The sequence below is a fragment of the Mya arenaria genome, chromosome 7 (assembly GCF_026914265.1).
Source record: "Mya arenaria isolate MELC-2E11 chromosome 7, ASM2691426v1".
NCBI lineage: Eukaryota > Metazoa > Mollusca > Bivalvia > Myida > Myidae > Mya > Mya arenaria.
The window spans coordinates 39,151,837-39,176,397 of record NC_069128.1 but is presented as its reverse complement, the minus strand read 5'-3'; the positions used below and the strand labels follow the sequence as shown (position 1 = coordinate 39,176,397).

Genomic DNA, 24,561 nt, shown 5'->3' with positions numbered 1-24,561 from the left:
GTGCCATCCCAGACGTAAATTACCTTTTAAAGGAAAGGAAGGGCACTGTCGATGGCATGATTATAAGTGTCATCCCCGACGTAAGTTACCTTTTAAAGGAAAGGAAGGGCACTGTCGATGGCATGATTATAAGTGTCATCCCAGACTTAAGTTACCTTTTAAAGGAAAGGGAGGGCACTGTCGATGGCATGGTTATAAGTGCCATCCCCGACGTAAGTTACCTTTTAAAGGAAAGGGAGGGCACTGTCGATGACATGATTATAAGTGTCATCCCAGACGTAAGTTACCTTTTAAAGGAAAGGAAGGGCACTGTCGATGGCATGATTATAAGTGCCATCCCAGACGTAAGTTACCTTTTAAAGGAAAGGAAGGGCACTATCGATGGCATGATTATAAGTGCCATCCCCGACGTAAGTTACCTTTTAAAGGAAAGGGAGGGCACTGTCGATGGCATGGTTATAAGGGCCATTCCCGACGTAAGTTACCTTTTAAAGGAAAGGAAGGGCACTGTCGATGGCATGATTATAAGTGCCATCCCCGACGTAAGTTACCTTTTAAAGGAAAGGAAGGGCACTGTCGATGGCATGATAATAAGTGCCATCCCCGACGTAAGTTACCTTTTAAAGGAAAGGGATGGCACTGTCGATGGCATGATTATAAGTGCCATCCAAGACGTAAGTTACCTTTTAAAGGAAAGGAAGGGCACTGTCGATGGCATGATTATAAGTGCCATCCCCGACGTAAGTTACCTTTTAAAGGAAAGGAAGGGCACTGTCGATGGCATGATTATAAGTGCCATCCCAGACGTAAGTTACCTTTTAAAGGAAAGGAAGGGCACTGTCGATGGCATGATTATCAGTGTCATCCCAGACGTAAGTTACCTTTTAAAGGAAAGGAAGGGCACTGTCGATGGCATGATTATAAGTGCCATCCCCGACGTAAGTTACCTTTTAAAGGAAAGGAAGGGCACTGTCGATGGCATGATTATAAGTGTCATCCCAGACGTAAGTTACCTTTTAAAGGAAAGGGAGGGCACTGTCGATGGCATGGTTATAAGGGCCATTCCCGACGTAAGTTACCTTTTAAAGGAAAGGGAGGGCACTGTCGATGGCATGATTATAAGTGCCATCCCCGACGTAAGTTACCTTTTAAAGGAAAGGAAGGGCACTGTCGATGGCATGATTATAAGTGCCATCCCAGACGTAAGTTACCTTTTAAAGGAAAGGGAGGGCACTGTCGATGGCATGATTATAAGTGCCATCCCAGACGTAAGTTACCTTTTAAAGGAAAGGGAGGGCACTGTCGATGACATGATTATAAGTGCCATCCCAGACGTAAGTTTCCTTTTAAAGGAAAGGAAGGGCACTGTCGATGGCATGATTATAAGTGCCATCCCCGACGTAAGTTACCTTTTAAAGGAAAGGAAGGGCTCTTTCGATGGCATGATTATAAGTGCCATCCCAGACGTAAGTTACCTTTTAAAGGAAAGGAAGGGCACTGTCGATGGCATGATTATAAGTGCCATCCCCGACGTAAGTTACCTTTTAAAGGAAAGGAAGAGCATTGTCGATGGCATGGTTATAAGTGCCATCCCCGACGTAAGTTACCTTTTAAAGGAAAGGAAGGGCACTGTCGATGGCATGATTATAAGTGTCATCCCCGACGTAAGTTACCTTTTAAAGGAAAGGGAGGGCACTGTCGATGGCATGATTATAAGTGCCATCCCAGACGTAAGTTACCTTTTAAAGGAAAGGAAGGGCACTGTCGATGGCATGATTATAAGTGTCATCCCAGACGTAAGTTACCTTTTAAAGGAAAGGAAGGGCACTGTCGATGGCATGATTATAAGTGTCATCCCCGACGTAAGTTACCTTTTAAAGGAAAGGAAGGGCACTGTTGATGGCATGATTATAAGTGCCATCCCCGACGTAAGTTACCTTTTAAAGGAAAGGAAGGGCACTGTCGATGGCATGATTATAAGTGTCATCCCCGACGTAAGTTACCTTTTAAAGGAAAGGAAGGGCACTGTCGATGGCATGATTATAAGTGCCATTCCCGACGTAAGTTACTTTTAAAAGGAAAGGGAGGGCACTGTCGAGGGAATGATTATAAGTGCCATCAAAGACGTAAGCTACTTTTTAAAGGAAAGGAAGGGCACTGTCGATGGCATGATTATAAGTGTCATCCCCGACGTAAGTTATCTTTTAAAAGAAAGGAAGGGCACTGTCGATGGCATGATTATAAGTACCATTCCCGACGTAAGTTACTTTTAAAAGGAAAGGGAGGGCACTGTCGAGGGAATGATTATAAGTGCCATCAAAGACGTAAGCTACTTTTTAAAGGAAAGGGAGAGCACTGTCGATGGCATGATTATAAGTGCCATCACCGACGAAAGCTATTTTTATCAGGGCGTCATCGGAAAACATTATTCTTATAGACAAAATCTTACTCCGACATTTTACTTATTTCATTGGATGCATACTAACTCTTCAAGTTTAAAATGTTCATCAGATTAAAATTAAACAGGTTTAACTTGATGATTACAATATCAAACTCATGGAATTAAGTACATTCCTGAAATGAAGTACATGTATGCTGTTTAAGTGATTTGAAATAGTATGGTCTGTATATACCCTTTTATCATTCGGAACTCCTCGGCTTTTTTTTATCGAAAACAACCTCGGATGTATGCCGTCACATCAGTAAAAGTAGTTTGTATTTTTTAATTATATCACTAATTTAATCTAGTGTTTTAGTTTGTATGTGTTGATCTAAGTTTTAATTAATTACCAGTGACGTGTATTATTGCAAACATAATTAAGATCCCCAAGAGTTAAGATTCATTGAGTTTAACTGCTAAATTAAATTACTACGCGATTTACTTGCAGCGAACTTAAACAAACCGATTTCCGAGTATGTAAGCCATTCATATACATCCGAGGTTGTTTTCGATAAAAATGGCCAAGGAGCTCTGAATGCCGTTTTATATATCAATCTCGTTGTATTGACGGTAAAGCCAAATATATAAATCCGCGTTTACCGTTCAAATATCTGTGACCATTAATCGTCTAAGTTATCATTTCATCCTATATTTGACTAACTCAAAATGCAGTCATTTGGTCTTTAAAACATCCGGATGAATATGTTCGCATTTAGGAATGGAAATAATGTGACCATCTGCTAAATGTAAAAGCTCAATTTTCAGAAAGATTGGTGTTATGCGTGTTATTTTTTCTTATATGGTAATAATTGACTGACTAAATCAAGCCAGTCTGGAAAAAAGAGTTTGGCAAGTGGTTGGTATTTAATAACTTTATAGGTCCGTTATTTATCATGAGCAATCCGATTAGCTACATCGTTCTTAATTCCAATTAAGACCAGTATTGAATACCACTCATGGGGATTGGACATTCATATGCGAAATGATTGCCTTTTCATTTTGTTATGTTTAGCTATCAGCTATCAAAAAATAATTTAATTATCATTTTGCTTCTTTCAACAGAAGGATGGCTGCGAAGTAACCTTTGATGGAAATCAGTACAGGGCCTCTGGTGAAGAATGTAAAAAGGCCAACATCTGTTACCAACCCTTTTATGGTAAGCCAATAGTTTTTTTTCTCTCTGAATGTACAACGATATGAATACATTATGGTAAGACATTCTTAATTGAGCACATATATGCTTTAAATGATTGTCATTTGCAAATTTCATTGCTTATTGCCAACAATAAGATAACTTCATGGTAACAAATGGGAAAAGTTAATAGCCGAAAACGAACAAGTTTATTGCCAAAACATGAGAAATGAAAATTGCTCATTGCTAAAAGATGGGACAAGTTCATGAGAAAATATTTTTAAACTCCATTAATCCGAAACCGTCGAGACCAAGATAAAAAAAAATTCGGATTAAAATTGATTAGTACCGGGCCGACCCTATTTTGTCATCCCGATTCTACATTTGTTTTTGTCGTAGTTTGGATTTTCTTTCGTAATATCCTAAACAATGGGCATTTTCTCTTAAATGAACATGTTAAAATTTGACCATTCAATATCTGAAATTGTGATAAACCGTCATATATAGGCCGGTTCTCCAAAAACGATTGGAAAAATCTACCCTATCTTTTATTATCAATGAAATGTTAGGGGAAACAAAGAACTTTTTTTGACCTTATTAAAAATTATAGCCAAATAAATGTGAAAAACATGTAAACGTAGATGATACAATTGTCTCTACAGCTAAATGATCAAAATTTTCTTCGCGGGTAAATTATTGATACTTATAAGTCAAAACTCGCTATGTCGAAATCGTTGGGACCTCGGCAAATACCTCGAGATAACGAACATTCGACATACCCGAAACATAACTTTAATGGTTTATAGATCCGTGATTAAACCTAACACATTCAAAAGTTCGACATAACCAGAAAATCGAGATAACAAGACTTCGACATAGCGATTTTCGATTGTATTAAAATCTGTCAATACCGATTGATTTTATTTTGTTTTAGTCGTGATTGAATTGGATCCACGAGCACGTAAAGACAGTAAATTGACGGTACGTAGATCTTAACCTAAATTAAATGAAGTACAAGTGTTGATATTGCTCTTTCCAGTATAATGACAGGTTATTTGAGTTAATATTTGAACCGCGAAGCCCATTTTTACGTGATTAAACAAAGGCCACATGCGGGCTTGTAAGGATTCATATCAAGTAGAGCTTATAGTAAATGGTTTTAAATACATTATGCATTTACGAAGTACAATAGCTTTTTGGCCACAACCGAATTATATAAGTCTAACCAGAACTGAAATGGTGTTCTTGTTCCTCTCAGGTTGATGGCAAAGTTGTTGACAAGTATAAAAGTCCTGAGGAAATGTTTGATAAAACTGATCTTCGCACATTCTGGATGCGCATTGATAACGATCAACTTTTGGTAAGGCATTGTATACGATTACCTTTTTGAAACCTTCATTTCATTGTTGGTAGGGAATGTTTGATAATTTACTTGTCGTTCGTCGGTTTTTTGGTCCGTTGATTTTGTGCCGACGATAACTAATGAAGTGATAGAAGGGTTCATCTACTTTTTGATTTACATGTGGAACACCATGAACTTAGAAGGTTATGCACCATTTTCGATATACCCTAAAACTATATAAACATAAAAAGAAATAGAACGTGGATGAAATCCTCTCATGTTTGACGGATAAATGGCCCTTTTTAGAAACTATTTTGCTAAACACAATTTTTCAAAAAGGGTGATTTAAAGTTTACCATGTCATGTGTGTCATACATATGGGGGTGTTCGTCAATCTTGTGAGAGCTATAGTTTTCGCCCTGCATATGTAATGGATGATACAAGCAGTAAATTTGTTAAAAAATAATGTCGATTTTAGATTTTACCTATTACCTATAATTGTGACAAGATTGAGTCTATTGACTAATTTCTATAAAAGGATACTAGATATGATTTGTTAGTATCATTTCGATACATGACAGGTTGGTGCGGGTAGCGAGTGTGACGAACGGACGGTGATACTGAAGGGCGAGGTAGTTCCCAGTCTGGCACTGGAGATTCGAAATACCAGGTACGCACAAACACCGTATTGGTTTTTATTTTCTGGTCTATTCCAATGGTATTTATGTATTATTGTATTCTTAAATCATTATATAAAGTACATTCAAAGAAGAAATAAAATTTATCGTGTAGTAATTGGCAAACTTGGCATTTCTTTTCATAAATATTAATGAAAAAATACGACATTTGATTAGTTACAAGTATAGGTGTATCTAAGCCTCTGTGCAATTCTCTAAAATGTTTATGCGAAAGGATACACTTTTTAATATTAATACTGTATCCTATATATTTTATTTTGCAGGCATGCAATTTCACTTTCTGCGGGTGAGGCCGACTCGCTCAAAGCCCAGTTTCCAGTCTGTAAGTGTAAAATATTTACTCATAAACCATAGTCGGTAAGAGAGCATCCCCTTAAAGCATCTTACAACAATACTTATGTGAAATTCTACAGAAACAAGCTCAGTAGCCAAAAGTTTAAACGTAAACCCTGTTTTATGGCACGGGGTAAATGCCAAAGACATAGAACACAAAAACTTATCAGAAACAAGAAACATCGAACCTTTTTTGAATTTTTTTTAGCAGGTAACAACTAGAAAAAAGACGTTGTATCTTGTTTCTTGTTGGCTACTGCAATATCAGAAGTCGCTGTATATTGTGTCTGTCGGCTAGTGCAATATCAAAGGTCGCTGTAAATTGTCTATGTCAGCTACAGCAATATCAAAAGTCGCTGTAAATTGTGTCTGTCGGCTACTGCAATATCAAAAGTCGCTGTAAATTGTGTCTGTCGTCTACTGCAATATCAAAAGTCGCTGTAAATTGTGTCTGTCGTCTACTGCAATATCAAAAGTCGCTGTAAATTGTGTCTGTCTGCTACTGCAATATCAAAAGTCGCTGTAAATTGTGTCTGTCTGCTAATGCAATATCAAAAGTCGCTGTAAATTGTGTCTGTCGTCTACTGCAATATCAAACGTCGCTGTAAATTGTGTCTGTCGGCTACTGCAATATCAAAAGTCGCTGTAAATTGTGTCTGTCGGCTACTGCAATATCAAAAGTCGCTGTAAATTGTGTCTGTCGTCTACTGCAATATCAAAAGTCGCTGTAAATTGTGTCTGTCGGCTACTGCAATATCAAAAGTCGCTGTAAATTGTGTCTGTCGGCTACTGCAATATCAAAAGTCGCTGTAAATTGTGTCTGTCGGCTACTGCAATATCAAAAGTCGCTGTAAATTGTGTCTGTCGGCTACTGCAATATCAAAAGTCGCTGTAAATTGTGTCTGTCTGCTACTGCAATATCAAAAGTCGCTTTAGATTGTGTCTGTCTGCTACTGCAATATCAAAAGTCGCTGTAAATTGTGTCTGTCTGCTACTGCAATATCAAAAGTCGCTGTAAATTGTGTCTGTCTGCTAATGCAATATCAAAAGTCGCTGTAAATTGTGTCTGTCGTCTACTGCAATATCAAACGTCGCTGTAAATTGTGTCTGTCGGCTACTGCAATATCAGAAGTCGCTGTAAATTGGGTCTGTCGGCTACTGCAATATCAAAATGTCTGTCGGCTGCTGCAATATCAGAAGTCGCTGTAAATTGTGTCTGTCGGCTACTGCAATATCAAAAGTCGCTGTAAATTGTGTCTGTCGGCTACTGCAATATCAAAAGTCGCTGTATATTGTGTCTGTCGGCTACTGCAATATCAAAAGTCGCTGTAAATTGTGTCTGTCGGCTACTGCAATATCAAAAGTCGCTGTAAATTGTGTCTGTCGGCTACTGCAATATCAAAAGTCGCTGTCAATTGTGTCTGTCTGCTACTGCAATATCAAAAGTCGCTGTAAATTGTGTCTGTCGGCTACTGCAATATCAAAAGTCGCTGTCAATTGTGTCTGTCTGCTACTGCAATATCAAAGGTCGCTTTAGATTGTTTCTGTCGGCTACTGCAATATCAAAAGTCGCTGTAAATTGTGTCTGTCGGCTACTGCAATATCAAAAGTCGCTGTAAATTGTGTCTGTCGGCTACTGCAATATCAAAAGTCGCTGTCAATTGTGTCTGTCTGCTACTGCAATATCAAAATTTGCTGTAAATTGGGTCTGTCGGCTACTGCAATATCAGAAGTCGTTGTAAATTGTGTTCGTCGGCTACTGCAATATCAGAAGTCGGTGTTACTCATTTTTCCAGTTACCACTCGGTCGAAAGTCGTTCTTTAGTTCTGTCAGATATTTATTGCAAGTGAAAGACATTGAAAAATATAAGCCTTTATTTATGGTGTTTTTTTCACTACAAAGTTGCATGGCGTGAAAAAGACGCCAAAATATCGCTTATATATTTTTATCTGTACACAAATTGTATGTTGTCTTTTTTGTTTTGATCAATAAAGTCAATTATTTTTAAATAATCGTGCATTAAAATAAAATTAATAAAAAATGTATCAACCTATTTTGTGCGCCTTTAGCTTGTTATTGATAATGAGATGATGTCCAATGTCTCAATTTTCTCTCAATTTCTCTCAATTAAGCAGGTCTAGGTATGTTTTTATAAACATGACTTGATTCTCTGTTCTTTCTCACTTCGAGAACTTATCACCTTACACACCTAAGGCCTAAAAAATGTTTGGTTAGAGTTACAACCTTTTCACAAATAGGTAGGGTAGGTAGGTTTTTTTTAACAGGCTTTATAGAAGAATGTCATTTTCATCATCATTTTTTTTTGTGTGTGTTTTTTTTATTTATTTTTTAAACTGACTATAAAACGGTAGGGTTTCCACCTATTCCGAAGGTAGTTTTTAGGACAAATTTTGAGTAAGATAAACACCATTCTCGTTCACCAGAGTGATGATGCTATGCGTACCAGACTATAGATTTATCACGATAGAACCTCTGATGAATGAGAATGGATTGACACATGCATACTAAACATCACTGCATGATGCAGGTCTAAACTCTTTGCCTCTATTTTCCTTCAGACGACCGAATCATCCTTGAGACGGAACCCGGACGGCCCCAGTCGCTCGCCAGCCTCCCTTTCCTGTTTGAGAGCCTCGTTGTCAGGTTTGGTCTCCGTACCCCGGGAGCTGAAGGTCACCTTGACAATAAGCACGTGATCGAATTCGAAAATACGGAAACAGGTATGTGCTTTAACTTAAATTGTTACTTTTGCTGATGAACTTTATATTATGAAAGTCACCTATGGAGTCAAGCGATTGGCAGTGTATTGCTTACTATACAGTCGAAACCCATAGGCTGGATACCACAGTGGCCGGCCAAAATACTTCGAGCCTCGCGAATTTCGAGCTAAGCGGGGATGCTTGTATTAAAAGAGTTAAAAATCAGTCCTTTACATCCAGTTCGAACCAACGAGGATATCGAGCCAAGCGGGGATTCTTATAAAGAGTTAAAAATCGGTCCTTTACATCCAGTTCGAGCCAACGAGGATATTGAACCAACCGGGGATGCTTATTAAGAGTTTTTTATCGGTCCTTTACATCCAGTTCGAGCCAACGAGGATTTCACGCCAAGCGATATCGAGCCAAGGGGCTTAAACTGAATATGTTTTAACTATGTTAAAAACTATTCCAAATATGTCGATTGTCTCCACAAAACAAGAATATAATTATGATATCGCTATTTTATTTCAGGTGGCATTATTCTAGATGTCTGATTTTATTAAATCACGTAGTTAAAGCTGCACTCTCAAAGATTGACCGTTTTAACAACTTTTATTTTGTTTGGTGTTGGAATAAGCCAATTTTTGCGTAAATATCTGAAAACCAGTGATATTAGACTGCTGACAAAAGATCAGGCCCCAATATCACGAAATTACTTAAGTCAAATCTCAAACTCAGTCTCAACTGATTTTAGCACATAGCATCAAAATTAATTAAAAATCATATATGTTTTTTACACTTTTATAAGCGCATTTTATAATAGAATATGCTGATAAAAGCCTTTGGTCGAATTCCAAGGGAAAAATATTCTACATCCAAAAATGTATTTGAGTACAATTTTGTATGCTTACAAAATACTCAAGTATATATTTTGCTCTAGAAATAGTTTTCTTTCAACTATGGACAAACTCTTTAATCAACACATTCTTATAAGATAAAACATTTTCAAAAAATATTTAAACATGCAATATATTGCATCATACTATAGTCTATTTGGTAAAATGAGTTAATATCGAGATTGAGTTTTGATTTGAGTATGATATTGGGGTCAGATCGCAGATTTTCCTGTTTATTTTCGAAAATTAATGTTTTATGGCTAAAGCGTCACTAGCGCTTTAAAAAGCATAAAACATCAATTGTTTTCATAATTATGAAAAACTGCGATCTAAATTTTGTCAGCAGTCTTATATCACTGGTGTCCATGCATTTTCGCAAAAATTGGATCGTTCTAAGACAAAATATATAAACAGTTGTCAAAACGTTCAATCTGTGAGAGTGCAGCTTTAAGACTATTTGACGTTTGTTTTTATATCCAGCTGAGAAATTGACGGTGACGTTCCGTGCGGCCCGTAGCGGTAATGATATCAAAGTGGGGGAGGTGGTAATCAACTTCCGGCGCGGAGAGGAAGCTCCTGTAGCGGTGGAAGTTGGGGAGGCGGTGCAAGTGCCGCACGTGGACTTTGTGGCCGGCAATGGACAAACAGAAAAAGATTTCTCGTATGTTATCAGTTGATTCAGTAGTGTATGTAGCCTAATTTCTATATGTATAAGGGAATAGACACCAGCAATTGCAAGAAAAAAATGTCAAAATACTTTCTTAAAATTGACACAACATCGCTTACGACACATGCTTATTTCGCAGTTTTTTCCGATTCGAACTTTACGTGGGTTGTCTACCAAGTAAATCCCAGTAAGTTTAAAAATAGCGTCGGTATATTAATGTGTACTCATACACAGATATGATTTAAACTTGGAAACCATTAGGCGCTATTTTTAATTGGGAAACTCAGCTGAGACAGTAATATGAGTGTTTCTTTAATTTTTTAATAATGTAAAATGATGTATAATAGGCCTCCTTTCAGCTCGCATAGACAATGCTAGGCTTGTTTTGAGGAATTACTACATATATTTGCCGATTTTTGGACCATCTGGTGTCTAGTCCCTTTAACTTCATAAAAAGTGTAATGTTTTTTTTTTACAAAATGACAAGATTTCTCACTTATATACAAGCTTATTTAAAGTCCTCTATGTGTCTTTAGAGCTTTCTGGGTATCCGCCATCAGTAATCGTGTGTATGCCGGAGCCGGAAACGAGGTTGGGAAGGAGGCGATGATTGCGCTATTTTCGATACCGGAAGGGACGGACTTCTTTCGACCGAATAACGTCATTGTCCGTTCTTTGGACGGTGAGGTGTCAAATCCCAAGCATGCGCAGTGGATGTTTGATCTGAGTATGTATCTATGGATGTGTGCTTTTGCTCAATTTTTAAAAATGTTATTTGAAACTAAGATCAATAGCATTCTCATTAGTGTGATAATAACTTAATACTAGTGCCCTTCTTTTTCAGAGCAGTGGGCAACGCCGCGTAAGACGTCACTGACGGGGCGGCCCCTACCGACAGCGCGTGACGTTAGCCTGGCGGTCCACACAAACATTGGGGCTAGCACCACGTGGAGTAAGAAGCTCACTATGGCCGTCATGCAGATGGGTCAGTTCGTGGACCATGACCTAATTGCCACGCCCGGTGAGACAGGTATGTCTACAGGCAAACTACTTTAACCCAGCCAGTTACCCTGTTACAACGAGCGGTGATACAGGTATGTCTACGGGCAAACTTATAACGCAGTAAGCTACCCTGTTGCTACGCGCGGTGATTTAGGAATGTAAACAGGCAAACTTCATCGTAGTAAGCAACCCTGTTGCTACGCGCGGTGATACAGGTATGTCTATAGGCAAACTTCAATGCAGTAAGCTACCCTGTTGATACGCGCGGTGATACAGATGTTTCTCCGGGCAAACTTCAACCCAGTAAGCTACCCTGTTGCTACGCGCGGTGATACAGGTATGTCTACAGGCAAACTTTATCGTAGTAAGCTACCCTGTTGCTACGCGCGGTGTAACAGGTATTTCTCCAGGCAAACTTCAACACAGTAAGCTACCCTGTTGCTACGCGCGGTGTTACAGGTATGTCTACAGGCAAATTTCAGCACAGTCAGCTACCCAGTTGCTACGTGCGAGGATACAGGTATGTCCACAGGCAAACTACTTAAACGCAGTCAGCTACCCAATGATTACGCGCGGGGATGCAGATATTTCTCCTGGCAACCTTCTTTAACGCAGTCAGTTACCCTGTAGCCTCGCGCAGCGATACAGGTATGTCCACAGGCAAACTACTTTAACGCAGTCAGCTACCCAGTTGCTACGCGTGGAGATATAGGTATGTCTACAGGCAAACTACTTTAACGCAGTCAGCTCCCCTGTAGCCTCGCGCAGCGATACAGGTATGTCCACAGGCAAACTACTTTAACGCAGTCAGTTACCCTGTAGCCTCGCGCAGCGATACAGGTATGTCCACAGGCAAACTACTTTAACGCAGTCAGCTACCCTGTAGCCTCGCGCAGCGATACAGGTATGTCCACAGGCAAACTACTTTAACGCAGTCAGCTACCCAGTTGCTACGCGTGGAGATATAGGTATGTCTACAGGCAAACTACTTTAACGCAGTCAGCTACCCAGTTGCTACGCGCGATGATACCTGTTGCTACGTGCGGTGATACCTGTTGCTACGCGCGGTGATACAGGTATGTCTGCAGGCAAACTATTTTAACGCAGTCAGCTACCCAGTTGCTACGCGCGATGATACCTGTTGCTACGCGCGGTGATACCTGTTGCTACGCGCGGTGATACCTGTTGCTACGCGCGGAGATACAGGTATGTCTGCAGGCAAACTACTTAAACGCAGTCAGCTACCCAATCGGCTACGCTCGGAGATACAGGTGTGTCTACAGGCAAACTACTTTAACGCAGTCAGCTACCCAGTGGCTACGCGCGGGGATGCAGGTATGTCTACAGGCAACCTTCCTCAACGCAGTCAGCTACCCAGTTGTTTCGCGCAATGATACCTGTTCCTACGCGCGTAGATACATGTTGCTACGCGAAGGGAAACAGGTATGTCTACAGGCAAACTACTTAAACGCAGTCAGGTACCCAGTTGCTACGCGCGGTGATACAGGTATGTCTACAGCCAAACTTCAACGCAATCAGCTACCCTGTTGCTACGCGCGGGCATTCAGGTATGTCACCTGGCATCCTTCTTCAACGCAGTCAGCTACCCTGTTGCTACGCGCAGTGAGACAAATACGTTACAGACAAACTTTTATGCAGTTAGCTATCATATTGCTTATGAATCAAACATATCCTCTTTGTATGGTTTTGATAGAATCTAGTAAAAAGCTATAGACACTACAGAGTGTACGGGTGTTGTTTTTCAGGGGAGTCCGGCCACATCAACTGCCACTGTGTGAATGGTTCCTACATTGATACGGAAGAAACGTAAGTGTCCAATGACAGATATAATGATGCACACACACAGATTGACCGTTTGACACTTATTTTGTCATTGAATGAGACAATTTTGCGTAAATGACTGGAAACCAGTGATATAAGACTGCTGACAAAAACTCAGTTCGCAGTTAATGTTTTATGCCGATAAATTCATTTTTTTAAAGCGTTAATAACGCTTTTTTACCATAAAACATCAATTTTCGACCGTAAATTTGAAACACTGCGAACTGATTTTTGATAGCAGTCTTATATCACTGCTTTTCCGACATTCACGAAAAAATTGGCTCATTCCGAAAGTTGTCAAAACAGTTAATCTGTTTCAATATGAAACAAAAAAATGTTGACAAAACAGTTAATCTGTTTCATTCCAAAACAAAATATAAACAAAACAAGTTGACAAAACAGTTATTCTGTTTCATTCCGAAACAAAAAATAAAAAAACAAGTTGAGAAAACAGTTAATCAGTTTTATTCCGAAACAAAAAATAAAAAAAAACAAGTTGAAAAAACAGTTTATCTGTTTCATTCCGAAACAAAAAAATAAAAAAAAGTTGACAAAACGGTTAATCTGTGAGAGTGCAGCTTTGAAGGCGCACAATATAGGAAAATATAATCTTATTCTAATGTATTAGCATGTATACCTCATTTGACTTTAATAATAAAAACACATAAAAATCATATGGTTTAGGTACAGAGAAAAATATTAGCCTTTATAAATGTGTTTTTCCATTAGTTGGCCACAAATTTCCCCTAGTTAAAAAGCGCCAAAGCATCGCAAATATATTTTTTTTATTTTTTTGACATGTGTGTTTTTGTTTTGTTTTGATCAGTTAAGTCAAGTGATTTAAACACGATAATGTTTAGAAAATGAAATAAAAAAAATGCTTCGACCTGTATTATTTTCCTTTAAAAGGACTCCTTAATGTTTTCTGGGGTCGGATATTGATTGTACTTAGTTTGCATATATACATGTAATGTAATAAACTTCGTGTTACAATAGTCACAGTGTGCAAAGTCTTTCACCGGAGTTTGATTGAGAGTTTAAATGTGAATGTGAGTAAACGCTTTTTGAAATGTAGCAAACTAGGTTAGTGTTGCGTTGATACCATTCGCAACACCTCGGTCATTTTTTATCGAAAACAACATCGGATGTATTCCGGTACATCTGTAGAAGTAGTTCGTAATTTTTTAATAATAATATAAATTAATTGAAGCGTTTTAACGTGTAATGCGTATTACTTAGTCAAAATGTATTCTCATTGAAGTGTATACTGCATAAATAGTTATGTAATTGTAATAATTGTCTGATTACCGTTACAGAGAGAGCCGATTCTGTTTCAATATCGACATAACGGATAAGACGGACCCGAGCGGCGGACAGGGCGCGTTTCCCTCGAACGAATTCGATTGTTTTCCTTTCATCCGTTCGTCCGCAGCCCTCGAGTGCAACGCAGACAACAAGCTACGCGATCTTCGTATGAACCTTTTATAATTAAGAAATACATTCGAACCCGTTGGCTCGAACTCTAAGGGACCTGGTGAAAATACCTCGAGCCTCGAACATTTCGAGCAAAGCGGGAACGCTTACCTTAAGTGCAAATAAATCGGCTATTTACGTCCTGTTTGAGCCAACGAGAAATTCGAGCCAAGCGAGTTCGAGCCAACGGGGTTCGACTGTACATATTTAAAATGTGACCGAGTGATAATGACACCAGCGCGAGGCATTTACGATAATATCATACTTTAATATTTGAGTCAACAAGATATTTATAATCCCGAGAAATCAATATTGAAATATATCGCCATAAGAAAAGAGAAATTTAAGATACAGAAATAGAAACCTTCATATCACATATATATGAATTCAAATAATGCCATCAAAAAAGAAATACATACTTAATTCCAAGAAATGCTCGGATTAACATTTGCGTTAAGGTTAAAGTAAAATTTCATACAAGCAACAATTTTATACCAGTTAGTATGGATGTTCGTCTACTGCACAGGTAACCGCGAGCAGCTGAACGTTCTGACTGCGTTCGTGGATGGCTCCAACATCTACGGCTCCGAGCAGACTGAGGCAGACGATCTCCGCGTTCATGACGGACACTTGCGAGGTACGCGATTGTAGTTTCATTGTAAAAGTTCTGCACATGCTCATCGAGTAGTTTACGTGTATACTATGCGCATGCGCGATTCCCAAGTGTATATTATGCGCATGCGCCATTTCATTGTGTATTCTATGCGCATGCGCAGATTCGTTGCGTACATTTTGCGCATACGCAAACCTATTCATTATATTTCAAAACCATTCGTTATGACAATTTGATATTAACTTGCGAACATGGTTCTTGATGAATATCTGGAGTTTTCGGGGTATTGTCTCTTAGTGACCCCATGACTGTGATACATTCTTGAAGTTCTTAAGTACATAAAATTAACGAAACGTTTCTTTTGATATCACCCTCAATCACGATGTAAACGGTCTGGGATGTTATTACATTGTATTTTCTTTTGGTGGCAACCAATTCTTTTTTTTTCTAAAGTAATTAACGTTTTCTCCCATTTTTCTAGTTACGTTTAATCACAGATTTAAACGACATTGACGCTATATTGACGACTGGGAAGGGCTGAAACTAATGTTGTTATAACCCTTATAAGTTGTAAAAATGGTATATCTGTGAGAGTGCAGCTTTACATTCTTAATAAAAGCGTTAGTAACCTCGACATTGTTCATTTATTCCTTTAGAAGTTTGGTATTTTAATTCAATTATAAACATGGAGTCGTTTCTACAGGTTTTCTAGCGACGAGCGATGGCCCGATCCACGCGGAGTTGCCAGTCTCGACCGCTGCCGGGGAAGGGGAGGCGGCCTGTAACAATGATGGTGACGATAGCTTCCCCTGCCGACTTGCAGGTAACGGTTTTCTCAAGAGAAACGTTAACGTACATATATTGTAACGCAGCGCTTCCATAAGCTGACTTATAATATGCATGGTATATGAGAATAAATTAAAGTTCACTTTATGTATGCGTTTCTGGGTAAGTAGCTGCACCAATATGGGATATCCGGGGCGCAGGAAAACATATACCATAGTCGCCTTTGCCCCGTATATCCCATATCGGGTCTCCAACTAACTCCGTATTTTATAATACCTATCAAAATAATAACCTTTTATCTTTAATTAATATACTCTTTCATATAGTGTTAGTTTACGCACGTCATAATTGCGAACAGGTGCGTGTTTAATCTCCCGTTTCCATGGCAACAGGTGACTTCCGCGTGAACGAGCAGCCCGGCCTAGCGAGCATGCACACCCTTTGGGTCCGCGAACACAATCGCGTAGCCAGGGAGCTCTTGCAGAACCACGGATACCAGGATGACACGGTGGCGTCCAGTAACGAGCTCTACCATGCCGCACGACGCATCGTCATCGCCGAGTACCAGGTATAGTTTAAGAGTATATTCAAAAACTTTAAACACACAAGTATCACAAACATTAATTTTGAGTGATAAATCTTTTACTATTTACTAAATAACGCATTTATGGAAAATATTAATGAGTGAATACTAGACAGTAACCATGTCGTATTTTATAGCTTTGCACTTTGTACTGTATAATATACTAACGTGTTAGTATAATTATTATACAGTACGAAGTGCATATTTAGAAAAATATATATTTTTCAATATTTTTTCACATATTCGGTATTATAATTTTTAGTAAGGAATTATAAGATTTTTTTATTAATTTTTAAAAAAAAAATTGAGTTTGAAAATCCGGTGCCAGTGCTGAAAACACAAAATATTGATTGATGAGTGCTTAAAGACGCAAAGCGTTGTACACAACAATATCAATTTCATGTCAATTTTTGACAATTTTCTTCTGAATTTCCAATGGTATCATCTGGTGTCTAATCCCTTAATCCCTTAACCAGTCGTCTATATATACATGTTTCATGCAGTAACGTGTCTATAATTTCAGAATATCGTGTATAACGGATACCTTCGCTCTTTCATGGACGCGAACATCTTCAAACAGTTTAACCTAAATTCTTGCATGGATGGGTCTTGTTCCTACTCCGACTCCCTCAATCCGTCCATCACCAACGAGTGGGGCATAGCCAACAGGTCTGAATATATGAGGGTCAGATACGTCTCCCACCTTTTGTACTGAATAATAGAATGTATTTCTATTACAATCACGCCTTACGAATGGAGAGTCTGAGAGACGAAAATCGTTAAGGCCTAAAACAAACACTTGGTTCGGGTTACCCGACCATACGTTCGAATTTGGCGCCGACCCTACCGTTTTCATAGTCAGTTGTTAAAAAACAAACAAAAAAAACAACATTTTTTTAAGTCTGTGCTTTAATAGATGTACAGTAGAACCCCATTGGCTCGAACTCCCAGGGACCGTCAAAAATGCCTCGAGCCTTGGAAAATTCGAGCCAAGCGGGAAAGCTTATCTTTAGTATATAGAAATCGGTCCTTTACATCCAGTTCGAGCCAACGAGGAATTCGAGCCATGCGAGTTCGAGCCAACGGGGTTCGGCTGAAGAACGTATTCTTTAAAGCTTTATACAGAAGATTGCTTTAACACTATTCTCCCATGATGACAATTTCGTTTCTATATGGAGCCTTATAAAAAAATATTTAAAAGCCTATCTACCGCACCTGTTTTGAAAAGGCTGTAACCCTAACCAAAGTATTATTTTTTTGGCCTAATGTTTTTGAGTCTGCGTACTGTGAAACACACTCTTGTGTACATTGAGTACAGCTTAATAAGTAACGGAATTACATACATTCGTACTACAATTATTTTCGATAAATATGTTTTTTGGAGAAAAAGTAGGTATTTCATTGAACCAGAATAATTTATATAGCTGGTGTGTTAAAAGAGATTTACATTTTGTAAAAGTTTTCTCCTTCAACCAATGACTTCATAATAGGCGGCCATCTGGTTTCAAGTACCTATTTTTACCAGGATGGGTCACACGTGGGTCAACAACCACTTGCTTGGGGAAGAGGCGGCAAATTCTGCTGGCTGGGAGCTGAAAGAAAACTTCTTCAAGCCAACACACCTCCATACAGAAGGCTCGGATATCTTCATTAAGAACCTGTATACGGCCAGGTGTCCCGAGTCCGACAAGTAAGGGCGGGCTTGATTTATTTTTTTACTGATTGATTTTATAGGGCTTCCGTTAAAGGAAGTTTGGAAGTATAGTACTCCCTAGAAATTGGTTAAGACTTCCAAAATTGATTCTTTGGAAGTACAAAAACTTCCATAATTTTGAAGAAAAAGTTGAAAGCTTGGAAGTTCAAAATATCAAAACCTGGTGTCAATATTACTTTTATGATCACAATTTCAATAAGTCTTGAAGTTAAATGAATTATTATAATATAAATCTGAATTTGGCAAGTTATACTTGCAAAATAATTGATTTTTTAAAACTAGTTGAAAAATAGTGGGAAGAAATAATTGTATTTGGAAGACTTAAACTTCCAAATTTCAGTGAAAAACTTCCAATATTGATGGGCATGAAGTTCATACTTCCAGTTTCAAGTTCTTAATGGAAGCCCTTATTATTCTAGCTTGATTATTAAGCAGTTAAAGGTTGATATGAGCGAATTACTCTGGGTCCGTTTCTTACCAAGAACCAGTATCATGTCTTTTTTTAAATGGCCAACACCTTTTGGGGATCGAACCCACGTCCTCTGGATATGCAAATAGAGTATGACTGGCTCCATTAAATATGGGTTAGCCCTCTTTTGATCTTCTTTCGGTTTATAAACGCATTAGATGTCATTCTTGGTTTCAGTTTAGAATCAACACTAGTACTAGTCAACATAATATGGGACAACAAAACTAGCTAACGCACACACAACGCCGGCTGCGGCACTGCCCGAGATTGTTAAATTGCAGTCATTATGCAACCAGTCCATTGTAACCACGCCCCTACCCCCAATGTCCGGGGCTATAGCGGGGATAGCTGGGGAAATGGGTCGTGTTTTTACTTTCCAGGTGGACCCGCAGTGCCGGGTGAATGCGGTGATTTTGTCTTCGCGCCAAAAAAAGCGGAGAATGGGCCTTACCTAGGACACCTAGGGTACAGGGGCATTTGGCGGGGATTTTACCTGCAGTTCGTCCCCGCAGGGCGGGGATTTTAACCGGGCTTGACTGGACCGAGTCAAAAGTCCGCGTCAAGTCCAAGTCCACCAGTTACAACTGGTGAATGCTATATTTAGCATTTTTCCAAACTGTAAACCCCAATGCAGTTTCGTTCTCAATCTAATATATTTGTCTCCAATAAGTTTCCTCAATGGGTCTCGGAGACTGATGGGACTGGCTGGGTGTTTAGTAGTGCTATATACCTGTATATATGTGAAAGCTGGGTTAACATCTAAAGGAATTGTACCAAACGAAAAATGCCCAAAACAAGACAGACATCAAGATCTCGTTTTTAGGATAAATAAATGTGTTTGAAAAATCTCTGCAAATATGCCAGAGGCAACAGTTTTTATTTTTCACAGTTCATATTACAGATATTCACTAGACAATGCACTTCACAACATTCAGGCATGTTTAGTCTCTACAATTCAACAGCCTTTTTGCTTCACAATTTGTGAAACGTTTTTACTTTTTTTCAATATATGTTTCTGAAGTGTAAAGCAAAAACACGGCTGTTAAAGTATTTTTGAAGTAAGTAAATAGAAAGAAAATGTGCATACACATAATATAAAGCTTTATAAAACAATATTCTGAGTTAAAAATGAAAAAAATGAAAATAAAAAAAATACCTTTGGGTACTTTTATTTTTATTTTTTTGGTCGTCCGCTCACTTTTTTTTATTTTATTTTTATTTTTATTTCCCCCCGCCGTCTCCCCCCCTCCTCCCATGACTCATTTTTTTTTTAAAAATCTCGTCAATCATTTATTAAAAAAAAATGATGGCCTAAAGACAAATATGATGTTAAATCACATATAACCGCTATTATAAACGTACGTTCTCCTTATCTGTCGCATAGGAGCATGGAGACTGACGTTACAGAGAACCTGTTCCGGAGCGACAAGAGGAACGCCTTCGACCTGGCGGCCCTGAACATCCAGCGTGGGCGTGACCATGGCGTCTCATACTGCGCCACGCGGAAGGCGCTCGGACTCAAAGTACCGGAGACCTTCCAGGAAGCGGAGAGCATGCAGCTCTTCTCAAAGGAAACGATCGCTCTGCTGGAAGGTTGTTACGAGTAAGTCAAACACTAGTTTAGTTCATTCAGTACACCGGCGATGCCTCGAGAAAGGCTGATACGAAAAAACATAAGTAAAACTATGGTAAACAGGCGATCATTAAAAGGAAACTTAACATTTTATCAGTAAACCGGCTGAGACCCGAGGAAAGATTGCTGTTAAGAGAAAACCAAACAATAACATACAAAACTGGCGAGTATTCGACGAAGGCAAATAACCGTAAACAATTTGTTTCCAATAGCACGACCGACCCCATGTTTCCTCCCGACCCCACACCATTTTAGAGAACCGGGATTCTATTCGAAACCGACCTGTTACAGGTTACTTCACTATTGTAGAAAATTTTAAATATAAAATGGTCAAATTTTAACACATTCACTCAAAAATGTATTTTTTTAGGAAATTACGAAAGAAACACACTACGGGGAAAAAGTGTAAGATCGGGAGGAAAAAATATGGTCGGTCGGGTTAGTGAAAACATGTTTACGTCCATTCGGAACTCCTCGGCCATTTTTATCGAAAACAACCTCGAATGTATTTGGACGATTAACATACTTAAAAAGCGGTACGTTTAAGTCCGCTGCAAGTAGATCGCGTATCAATTTTATTTAGGAATTAAACTTTATGACTTAACTTTTGGGAATCTTAATTATGTTTGCAATAATACACTTCACTTGCAATCACTTTAAACTTAGATCAATAAATACAACTCTAAAACACTACATTTAATTAATGATATAATTTAAAATTTACGAACTACTTCGACTGATGTACCGGCATGCATCCGAGGTTGTTTTCGAATAAAAATGCCGAGGAGTTCCGAATGTTTTACGTCTTATCTTTATCGCTCTGTTAAACTCAGTTCTCGTCTATTTCCGCAGCTGTATTTGCGACATCGACCTGTTTACGGCAATAGTGGCTGAACGTACGTTGGAAAGCAGGACAAACCTCCCCCAAAAATCTGACTCTCCCATCCCTGAAACGCTCAACCACATCCAGGGGGACATGTTCATGAAACTCAAATTCGGGGACCGGTTCTGGTTTGAATTTTCACGAGCTCGCTTCAATGAGGGTAATTTCTACTATTTTATACAGTCGAACCCGTTAGCTCGAACTCCCATGGACCGGGGGTGATACCTCGAACTTCGGAAACAATCGAGCGAAGCGGATATGCTTACCTTTAGTAAATGAAAATCGATCCTTAACATCAAGTTCGAAGAATTCAAGCCAAGCGAGTTCGAACCAACGGGGTTCGACTTATTTTCAGCTCACCAGAGCACGAAGTGCGATCCGTCAGTCCGTCAACAATTGCTTAAAAAACATCTCCTCTGAAACAACCTGGCCAAATTCAATGAAACTTCACAGGAAGCCGTTGGGTAACCCTCTACAAATATACAACAAGGGGTCACGATTGATCGACAACAACAGCAACAAGAACAAAATGGCTGACTTCCTGTTTTCCTTTAAAAAACATTTCCTCTGAAACTACCAGGCCAAATTCAATGAAAACTCTTTCGGTGTAATTTTACCTATTTATTTAAAAATATTTTAATAAAAGGGACTCGCTCATGGTTTTTGTAAATGCACTTTTTATTTCAAGTAAATTGTGGCAAATCATTAGGATTGATTGTCGCAACCAATAAGTCCGGCAATTTGAAACGTTAGTCAACATGAAAATAAAACGTCCTATATTTCGAAACATACCTCAATCTTATTTTTCCAAAAACAATATCAACCATAGCATTAACTTATAACACGGTAGAACTCTGTTGGCTCGAACTCCCAGGGACCGGCGAAAATACCTCGAGCCCCGGAAAATTCGAGCCAAGCGGGAATGCTTATCTTCAGCATATAAAAATCGGTCCTTTACATCCAGTTCAAGCCAACGAGGAATTCGAGCCATACGAGTTCGAGCCAACGGGGTTCTACTGTACTTTCTGAAAGCCAAAAGGACAATGTCTTAATTTTACTTATTCTCGTCCTTAACTCTTTATCCGACAGTTGAAAAAGACATCAGCGCCAAGCGTTAGACAGATGCGATGATCACTTTTTCGTCTGTCGCGATTTGACAATGAGGAAATTCAGTACGCATTTTGTACAAAAACGCTTAAATTTATGATTCAATAAATTCAAATCTATATGATCTTTGATGAATTCATCTTTGTTTCAGCGCAAAAGAATGCGGCAGGCCAAGTAACCCTATCAACCATAATCTGTGATAATGTGCTCACAGATAGCGACGAAATTCAGCCTGATGCCTTCCTTGTTGCGGGGTAAGTCCACCGTGAAATATTATTTATAAAGTTATACATATGAGAGAAACATACCCGCCAATAGAAATATAGCCACCGCAGCTAGGGATCCACCCGGATGGCTGTATATACGGTGTACCATGCTGACCACTACACCAAAACAACGGCATCATTTCATCGACGTTCTTTAATTTAAGATGTTCAACACACAAACGTAACTCCGGCTATTTTCCATTAAAAACAACCTTGGATGTATATGGGCGGTTTACAATGTCGGTAATCTTGACATTTAACTACGCTGTAAATAGATCGCGTAGTAATTTCAATCCAGCAGATAAACTTACTGACATTACTCTTGAGAATCTTAATCGTTTATGCAATAATACACTTCAATAACAATCAGTTTAAATTTAGTTAAACAAAACACAAGTTCAAATGCTCCAATTGTTCAATACTTTTATTTCAAAGTTTACGAGCTACCTCTCCTGATGTACCGGCATACATCCGAGTATGTTTTCGATGGAAAATGGCCGATGTGTTCCGAATGCCAAAACACGAGCTAAGCCGGTAACATAAGTGTTACAAGTGTTGCCATGGTGTTTTGCTCCTCACAGGTTTATATATAGATATGTTCAATCTGATAATGGCACAGGGATTTGGGACAAACAATATGAGTATAATTGACGCCAAGGTTATTCTTTCAGGCCTGGAAATACGAAAGTAAAATGTGCCGATATACCAAAACTCGACCTTAGCATATTCGCGAAGGAACCAGGAGTACAGTCCCAGGTAGGACCCCCGGCAGGACCTCCGGAAGGACCCCCGGCACCACCGGCAGGACCCCCAGAAGGAGCCCCACCGGGAACACCCCGAGCACGTGATAACGGATTGTCGGACAACACTGCGGACGGAGCGACGGACGAGCGGGAGGTGGAGGGTGAGATCGAACACCTGTTGAATCTGCTAGCACAGCTGGATACGAAGGAAAACCATGAAGAAGAATAGACAAAACAGATTATTTTTTTTGATTTTACATGAAATATATTATATACTACAGTAACACCCCGTTGGCTCGAATTCCTATACAGGGACCGGCGAATAAACATCGAGCCTCGAAAAAATCGAGCCAAGCGGGAATGCTTACTTTCAGAATGTAAAAATTGGGCTTTTACATCATTTTCGAGCCAACGAGGAACTCGAGCCAAGCGAGTTCGAACCAACGGTGTACCCCTGCTTTGTTAATTTCACAATTGATGCAATTAATCATTAGTTAACATGCATGAATCAAGATTAGTTTTGCCTATGTTTAAGATTTATTACGTGTCTGTGTTTTTTCTTTCATCAAAATCACACTTATAAAGTTGCGAGGTACATTTGGGAACAAGCGTAAATGTTTAAGTGTTTCAACATTTCGCGGGCTTTTAAACACCGCCGACTCAGAATATGTGTAAGAGTTACTATATATGGAAATGTACTTATCAATTCATTTAATACGTTTTGGCTTTTCAAAACACATTGATTTAGCGTTTCAAATTGTACATGTACATGCATATTGATCTGTTTACATACCTTTTAAGATATTTTATTTTGTTCATTTAAGCCCATACATCAAAATTATATATTTAACACATTAAAAGCGTTTTGTTTTATGCCGTCCTTTTTTGGAATGGTTTCAATCCAATTTGGTATATGTGTTACTACATATGCATTGCAATATAACTAAGAAGGAAGTATGGTCAATGATGTGCGCTGAACAAGTTGGCCAATCAAAATGTTCGTTACATTTTAAGTCAGTTAGCCAACGGGTATTGCAGGGGCGTAGCTATCCCTCTATTCATGTGGCTTCATAATTGTACTTGGGGGTTTGGGGATATGCCACCTCGGAAAGTTTTGGTTACCCTAGTGCAATCTGGACGTTCTAAGGTGCTTTATTTAGTACCGGAAAATGGACAGTTTTAGAATCATGTAGTCAACAACGCATACTGCAACTTTGG

The 24,561-nt window shown here is 38.9% G+C and overlaps 1 protein-coding gene across 5 annotated transcripts in view; it reads left to right on the top strand.

Moving 5' to 3' along the window:
* The window catches only part of LOC128239967 (peroxidasin homolog pxn-2-like), a 42,724-nt gene extending 18,521 nt beyond the window's left edge, over positions 1 to 24,203 (top strand). For 2 of the 5 annotated variants that reach the window (XM_052956434.1, XM_052956439.1), the window contains 20 exons: positions 3,503 to 3,596; positions 4,507 to 4,553; positions 4,831 to 4,932; positions 5,496 to 5,584; positions 5,876 to 5,934; positions 8,526 to 8,687; positions 10,043 to 10,223; positions 10,766 to 10,956; positions 11,074 to 11,259; positions 12,998 to 13,058; positions 14,390 to 14,544; positions 15,073 to 15,183; positions 15,863 to 15,982; positions 16,338 to 16,513; positions 17,052 to 17,197; positions 18,054 to 18,218; positions 20,096 to 20,314; positions 21,197 to 21,387; positions 22,486 to 22,588; positions 23,272 to 24,203. In XM_052956434.1, the coding sequence (XP_052812394.1) occupies positions 3,503 to 3,596; positions 4,507 to 4,553; positions 4,831 to 4,932; positions 5,496 to 5,584; positions 5,876 to 5,934; positions 8,526 to 8,687; positions 10,043 to 10,223; positions 10,766 to 10,956; positions 11,074 to 11,259; positions 12,998 to 13,058; positions 14,390 to 14,544; positions 15,073 to 15,183; positions 15,863 to 15,982; positions 16,338 to 16,513; positions 17,052 to 17,197; positions 18,054 to 18,218; positions 20,096 to 20,314; positions 21,197 to 21,387; positions 22,486 to 22,588; positions 23,272 to 23,572 (2,859 nt within the window). In that variant the 3' untranslated portion in view covers positions 23,573 to 24,203. Of the gene's footprint in view, positions 1 to 1,750; positions 1,797 to 2,158; positions 2,193 to 3,502; positions 3,597 to 4,506; positions 4,554 to 4,830; positions 4,933 to 5,495; positions 5,585 to 5,875; positions 5,935 to 8,525; positions 8,688 to 10,042; positions 10,224 to 10,765; positions 10,957 to 11,073; positions 11,260 to 12,997; positions 13,059 to 14,389; positions 14,545 to 15,072; positions 15,184 to 15,862; positions 15,983 to 16,337; positions 16,514 to 17,051; positions 17,198 to 18,053; positions 18,219 to 20,095; positions 20,315 to 21,196; positions 21,388 to 22,485; positions 22,589 to 23,271 lie in introns of those variants that run through there. The other 3 variants (XM_052956435.1, XM_052956437.1, XM_052956438.1) reach the window with 3 other exon arrangements.
* The last annotated feature ends 358 nt before the right edge of the window (positions 24,204 to 24,561 follow it).